The 6,844-nt window shown below is 44.1% G+C and overlaps 1 protein-coding gene across 1 annotated transcript; it reads right to left on the bottom strand.

Moving 5' to 3' along the window:
- Positions 1-1,813: 1,813 nt before the first annotated feature.
- On the bottom strand, positions 1,814-2,575 carry gbp (glycogen synthase kinase binding protein). Its single transcript, XM_083910154.1, has one exon. It carries the CDS (start codon positions 2,465-2,467, stop codon positions 1,934-1,936), a length of 534 nt encoding a protein of 177 aa, XP_083766280.1. The 5' UTR covers positions 2,468-2,575; the 3' UTR covers positions 1,814-1,933.
- Between the last annotated feature and the right edge of the window lie 4,269 nt (positions 2,576-6,844).

The following is a 6,844-nucleotide window of genomic DNA, read 5'->3' on the forward strand; positions in this document are numbered from 1 at the left end:
GCAGTAATGCTGCACCTTCATCCACGGACATGGTAGTGAAAATAGTCTCCACCTAATATAACTTGTAATGTAAACGCAGAACAGACGCAGAACTATACTACGATAAAACTCTGCTGACTGAATGAATGAGGAAATGAAACACCGTGTGTGTCTGAAAGAGGGCGGAGACAGAGAGAAACTCAAGGTTTGCGGAACTCAGAGTTTCCCTCATTTCAGGCTTAACAGACTCAGAGTTTTCACTAAACCTGCTTTGTCAAACTGACCCCTGAGATCAGCTGACATGAAAAATAAAACACAAACACATTAAAGGGATAGTGACACAAAGTGACCACACGAGGCAGCAGAGGACCAGCAGCTCCTGTGTCCCTGTGAGCTAAAATCACTGGTTTTCTCTATGGACTTTGGTGTGGGAGAGTGAGTGGTTTAAACTTCTGTTTAACATATAAATATATAAAGATGTGAACATTGGACTGTGTGTGTGTGTGTGTGTGTGATCAGTGTTTTTGTAATTACGCAGACTTCCTCAGGGGGGCGACAGAGTTCCACTTAAACCTCTTCACGACAGTTCACAGCAATAATCTTTATTTTCTTCACTTTTAAAGATCAAAGTCAAATTAAACTGTTTGTCTTTTAAAAGCTAAAAAAAATAAAATAATAATAAAGACGTTTGATTTGTGTCATAGTTGTGTTTGTCGTATTATTATCACTTGTTTGTTGTTGTTTCTTCCAAAAAAATAGAACCGAGACATGAGGTCAAAGAACAACACACACACACACACATACTAGTAACTAAGCAGCAGCACCAGCAGGGGGCGCCATTGTAAACAAAGGTGCGACTTTGACTCAGCTGCTGGAAAAAAACACACACACAGCAAAACATGTTTTTACTGAGGGGGGGGGGGGTATTTATAGTCTGATAATGAGTGTGTGACACACACACACACACACACACAAACACACACAGAAAACAACAGCCTGAAGAGAAGTGTGTGAAAAACAAAAGTGTTTATTTCGACGACAAAGAAACAAAAACAGAAAAGTCCTGAACATTCAGGATCATCATCATCATCATCTTCATCAGTGACTTCGTTACGAAGCAGAAAAATCGGAATAAAAACTAAAAAAAAGTCGACTCCTGATCGAGGAAGTGAAAGCACCACGAAATCATCCTGACAGGAAGGGGGCGGAGCCACGCAACGACACAGAGGGGGCGGGGCTTCACCCCAAAAACACAGGCTGTAAACAAAAACCACCGGTCTCCTGGAGGTGGCGCCGTTGTTCGCGAAGAGGAATGAGAACGAAAACCTTAGCGATCGGTGACGTTATTGCGATATTTGTTGTAAATAAAAACAAGACAAAACAAAACAAAAACACAACAAGTGCTTCAAAGTTGATCGATTTAAAAGAGAGGAAGTGGGCGGAGCCTTTTGATACGTAAACACAAAGGAAATGCCGAACAAAACCGCCGACCAACGACTTTGTTCAAAGTTAGTTTACGATTAACTGGACCTGAAAAGATGAAGGCGCCCCCCTGTGGTGAAATAAACCCCTGCGACAGTTTTCAAACGCGTTTCCGTTCAAATCAACTTGATTTATATCCCAGAAACACGTCGTCCTCCACGTTTACACACACACGCGTGTTAGCATCCGAGCTAATGTTAGCCGAACACACGTCATTTCCTGTTGATTTGTTTGTCTCTCCGATGCCCCGCCCCTCCCCCCTCCCCCCAGGCATTCAAACATAAACAACACGGCTCATTAGCCGCGGAGGCTAGCCAGTTAGCTAGGCTAACTGCTAACAAAACATCAGAGGAAGAAAAAAAAACATCTTGACGAAAATGTCATGAAATTAGAAAAAAATAACGGAGCTACATGTCCAGTCCTGAGAGGACCACAGTCTGAGGCTGTCCAGGCCCCGGTGAGTCGCCCGTCATCAGCACGGCACGGTGTCCGCCGCCGCGCCGGGGAACTGCAGCCTCCTCACCGCCTCCTTGATCAGATTCCCGGACAGGATTAAGTCCTGGAGCAGCCGGTGCGGGTCGTCGTCCTCCACCACGCCGACCCTCTTCCGGCTCCACGGCCTGATCTGGTCCCAGTCCTGTTCGCCGTTAGACCCGGGGATGTGATAGGGACTCGCCCTGCTGCTGCTGTTCCGGCTCCGCAGCCTCATACAGCAGCCGCCGCCGCCGCCGCGCTGTCTCTGCGCCGGAGCTCCGGTGATGGCCGCCGGCTTCATCCCCACGCCGGCGCTGCCGAGCCCGTGGAGGCAGGACACGGACACGGACACCGTGTTCTTCTGGTGGAGGTGGAGGTGTCCTCCTCCTCCTCCTCCGCCGCCGCCATTGTTGTTGTTGTTGTTGTGGAGCTGCAGCGCTTCGCCGATCTTTGTCACGAGCGCGTCCACTTCTTTAGAGTCCACGGTCACGGACTGCTCCAGGAAGATGTAGTTCTCCTTCCGGCACGGCATCGCGGCTGTGGTTCGGTTCGGCTCGGCTCGGCTCGTGGATGTGTCACGGTGTGTGTGAATGTGTGTGTTCGGTCTGGATGAATGAGAGCCGCGGGGCCGCTGCTCGCGCTCACCACGCTGCTCACACACACACTAACAACCACAGCCTTCATTTGTAAACAAATGGTGACGCGGAGTGGACTGTACCATGTTCCCCGTGACAGGGAGGGGGGGTTCGGTTAGCCAAAATAACGCGTTTCGCTCCGCGCGAGACGCTCGCGACGTAGAAGCGCCGACGTTCGACGAAGAAGATCGTGTTTGTGTCACATTTACGTCGTTAAGTGTCAACTTTGAGGCTCGCGCTGCGTGTTTAGGAGGCGCCGCGCTTTCCCGCCTCAACCTGTCGCACGCGCTGCGTTGAGCTGCTCCCTCCACGTGAACATTACGTAAACGCTGTGTGTGTGTGTGTGTGTGTGTGTGTGTGTGTGTGTGTGTGTGTGTGTGTGTGTGTGTGTGTGTGTGTGTTCATTAATCGAACAAAAACGCTGAAACCTCGACTAACTTCACCACAGTCCACCCCTGCGTGTGTTTATGGCGCAGTCCACGCGTGTTAAAACACACACACACACACGTTGTGTAATCACATGTGAAGTTGGCGGTTGAAGCCACGCCCATCACATACCAACGGTTTCATCATCATCATCATTGAGAACATGATGTTCTCACTAAGTTAGCACGTTAATGTAGCATAGCAGCTAACAGGAAACAATGTGTAACTATGACAGGAGCGCAGCTAACAGTTTAGTCAGACTACGCTCATAGTCTGACTAACAAAGACAGTCAATCAGACAACTTAGACAGTTCACGCCATGTTAGCGGTGCGCGTCTGACTCCGTCTCCATAGGTGGCGCTGTATCTATAAGCTTGTTTGTATTGAATCAATCAGACTATGACTGACATTATCCAGGTCTGTTAGTCAGACTATGACATTATCCAGATCTGTTAGTCAGACGATGACATTATCCAGGTCTGTTAGTCAGACTATGACATTATCCAGATCTGTTAGTCAGACTATGACATTATCCAGATCTGTTAGTCAGACTATGAGTGACATTATCCAGATCTGTTAGTCAGACTATGACATTATCCAGATCTGTTAGTCAGATTATGAGTGACATTATCCAGATCTGTTAGTCAGACTATGACATTATCCAGATCTGTTAGTCAGACTATGAGTGACATTATCCAGATCTGTAAGTTAGACTATGAGTGACATTATCTATTATCCAGATCTGTTAGTCAGACTATGACATTATCCAGATCTGTTAGTCAGACTATGAGTGACATTATCCAGATCTGTAAGTTAGACTATGAGTGACATTATCTATTATCCAGATCTGTTAGTCAGACTATGACATTATCCAGATCTGTTAGTCAGACTATGAGTGACATTATCCAGATCTGTAAGTTAGACTATGAGTGACATTATCTATTATCCAGATCTGTTAGTCAGACTATGACATTATCCAGATCTGTTAGTCAGACTATGACATTATCCAGATCTGTAAGTCAGACTATGACATTTTTATGTCTAAAGTTACGCAGCTGTTAACCAGCTAAAGCATCTATATATATATATATATATATATGTATTTATATATATATACATGTACATATACACGTTATATACGTATATGTACATGTATATATATATAATAAAAGTGCTCTTCATTCATGTTTGTGTGAAAACATGGAGACAGTTGAATATGATGAGTAAATGTGTGTGTGATCAGGGTGTGTACAGTCATAACAGCAGTGTAGTGTGTGTGTGTGTGTGTGTGTGTGTGTGTGTGTGTGTGTGTGTGTGTGTGTGAGAACACTGTGTACGTTAGTGTTTCTCAGAAACAGACCAGGCTGAACCTGATGCTCCGCTCAGAGCCCCTCCCCCTCCCCCTCATGACCATAAATGGAGTTACTATCAGGGGCGTCACGTGGTGCGTGAGCCAATCAGAGAGCCCGGCTCTGGGTTTCCTGTGGTTTCAAAGGCAGTGGGGCGGAGTCTGGTGAGAGTTTGACGGACAGCACAAAACAAAGTGAAACAAAAGAGAAACTTCAGAGAGTTAGAAACAGGAAGTTGAATCATTCATTCATCAGTTAAAAGGGACAGGAAACAGTTTAGCATGTTTTTAAGAACATGATCACGTCTTTATATCAGTGTAAGACACCACTCACTCTCCCACACCAAAGTCCATAGAGAAAACCAGGGATTTTAGCTCACAGGGACACAGGAGCTGCTGGTCCTCTGCTGAGTGACTTTGGTGTGGGAGAGTGAGTTGTTTACAAACGATTTATTTAACCCTTTAAGGCCTAAACCTTAACTACGAAGCTATGAAGCTAGCTGGTACTTGCTAAGAAGCTGAGACGTACATCGTTTGCTACTATGAAGCTATGAAGTTAGCAAGTAGTTGCTAAGAAGCTAGCTGCTTGTTGCTTGTGAGTTAAAAAACTAGCTGCCGTGAAGCTAAAATGCTAACTGGAAGTTGCCAAAAAGCGTAAAACGTACATTGTTACTATGAAGCTAGCTAGTAGTTGCTAAGAAACTAGCTGTTGGTTGCTATGAAGTTAAAAACGCTAACTGGTAGTTGCTAAGAAAGTCGTCGTTGCTAACTCAGCTACATCATTCAGTTCTTCTTCTTTCTTTGACCCAGTAAAACACATTTATTTAACCCTTTAAGGCCTAAGCTAGCTGGTAGTTGCTACGAAGCTAGCTGCTTGTTGCTTGTGCGTAAAAAAACAAAAAACAAGCTGCTTTGAAGCTAAAATGCTAACCGGTAGTTGCCAAAAAGCGTAAAATGTACATTGTTTGCTACTATGAAGCTAGCTAGTAGTTACTAAGAAACAAGCAAAAGTCGTCGTTGCTAACTCAGCTACGTCGTTCAGTTCTTCTTCTTTCTTTGACCCAGTAAAAACGGATTTATTTAACTTAACTTATTTATTTATTTATGAAGTTTGTAAACCACTCACTCTCTCACACCAAAGTCACTCACTCTCCCACACCAAAGTCACTCACTCTCCCACACCAAGGTCACTCACTCTCTCACACCAAAGTCACTCACTCTCTCACACCAAAGTCACTCACTCTCCCACACCAAAGTCACTCACTCTGCCACACCAAAGTCCATAGAGAAAACCAGTGATTGCCTTTGGTGTGGGAGAGTGAGTGGTTTACAAACTTCACACTGAGGTAAAGGTCATGTTTTCACTCAGAGTGACGCCTCTGTTTCATATTTCTGTTCCGTCACTTCAAACAGTCACTTCCTGCCTCGTGTAACGTCCTCACATTCCTCTGACAGAAAGAGGCGTGTCTTTAAACCAGAGGGGGGGGGGGGTATAAACATGGACTCTCCCATGTGTTTGAATGGAGAAAATAAACCCGGTGAACCAGAGAGTTTGGCTCTGGTCCAGCTGCTGTCACAGTTTAAAGGAGTCTGTTACACAATAACAACACTGTTACACTGAAGTCACTGAGAAGACGACCTGAACACACACAGGTCACATGACTGTGTTTGAACTCTTCTTCTTCTTCTTATTTTCATGGCGTCTGAGCTGCAGACTGTGATTCAAACATAAACAAACAGACTGAGGATGAGCTCATACAGGAATGTGTGAGAGAACAGCAGCTGTTTACACACACACACACACACACGAAAGAGAGAGGAAGTGTGTGTTGCGTGCACTCACTTCCTGTTGTCGTCTTCCGAGTCTTTTGTTCAGTGAATAAGAAAATCACTTTGACCTGGAGTCTGTGAACTGTCCCTTTAAATCTGTGTGTGTTTATGTTTATTTATGTGTTTATTCATGCAATTATTTATGTTTGTTTATGTGTTTGTTTATTTATGCGTTTGTTTATTTATGTGTTTATGTTTATTTATGTGTTTATTCATGCATTTATTTTTGTTTATGTGTTTATTCATGTATTTATTTCTGTTTATTCGTGTATTTATTTCTGTTTATTTATGCGTTTCTTTTGTGTTTATTTCTGTTTAAGTTTGTTTGTGTGATGTTTATGACATCATCAGTCACAGCTCCACAGTCCACAATAAAACGAGATCGATTTCGTAGCATTTGGTGCAAATTAAATTCGCCAAAAAACGCCAGATCAATCCAAGATGGCCGACTTCCTGTTTGGCTTGGATGACGATAATTGCATTGTTCAGGGTGCGTATTACGGTGGCCCTGAGGTGCAAAACACAAACGCAAATCAATAAAACACAAACTCAAATCACACAACGCAAATACAAAAGCAGAAAACACAAAAACATTAACTCACAACGCAAACACGCAAGTTTTGATTTGAGTTTGATTGATTTGAGTTTGTGTTTTATTGATTTGAGTTTT

The sequence above is a fragment of the Microchirus variegatus genome (genome assembly GCF_963457635.1).
Source record: "Microchirus variegatus genome assembly, chromosome: 2".
Classification (NCBI taxonomy): domain Eukaryota; kingdom Metazoa; phylum Chordata; class Actinopteri; order Pleuronectiformes; family Soleidae; genus Microchirus; species Microchirus variegatus.

What these genes read in the sequence shown, in the direction of transcription:
- gbp (XM_083910154.1), bottom strand. Translation starts at nt 2,467, where the DNA reads ATGCCGTGCCGGAAGGAGAACTACATCTTCCTGGAGCAGTCCGTGACC.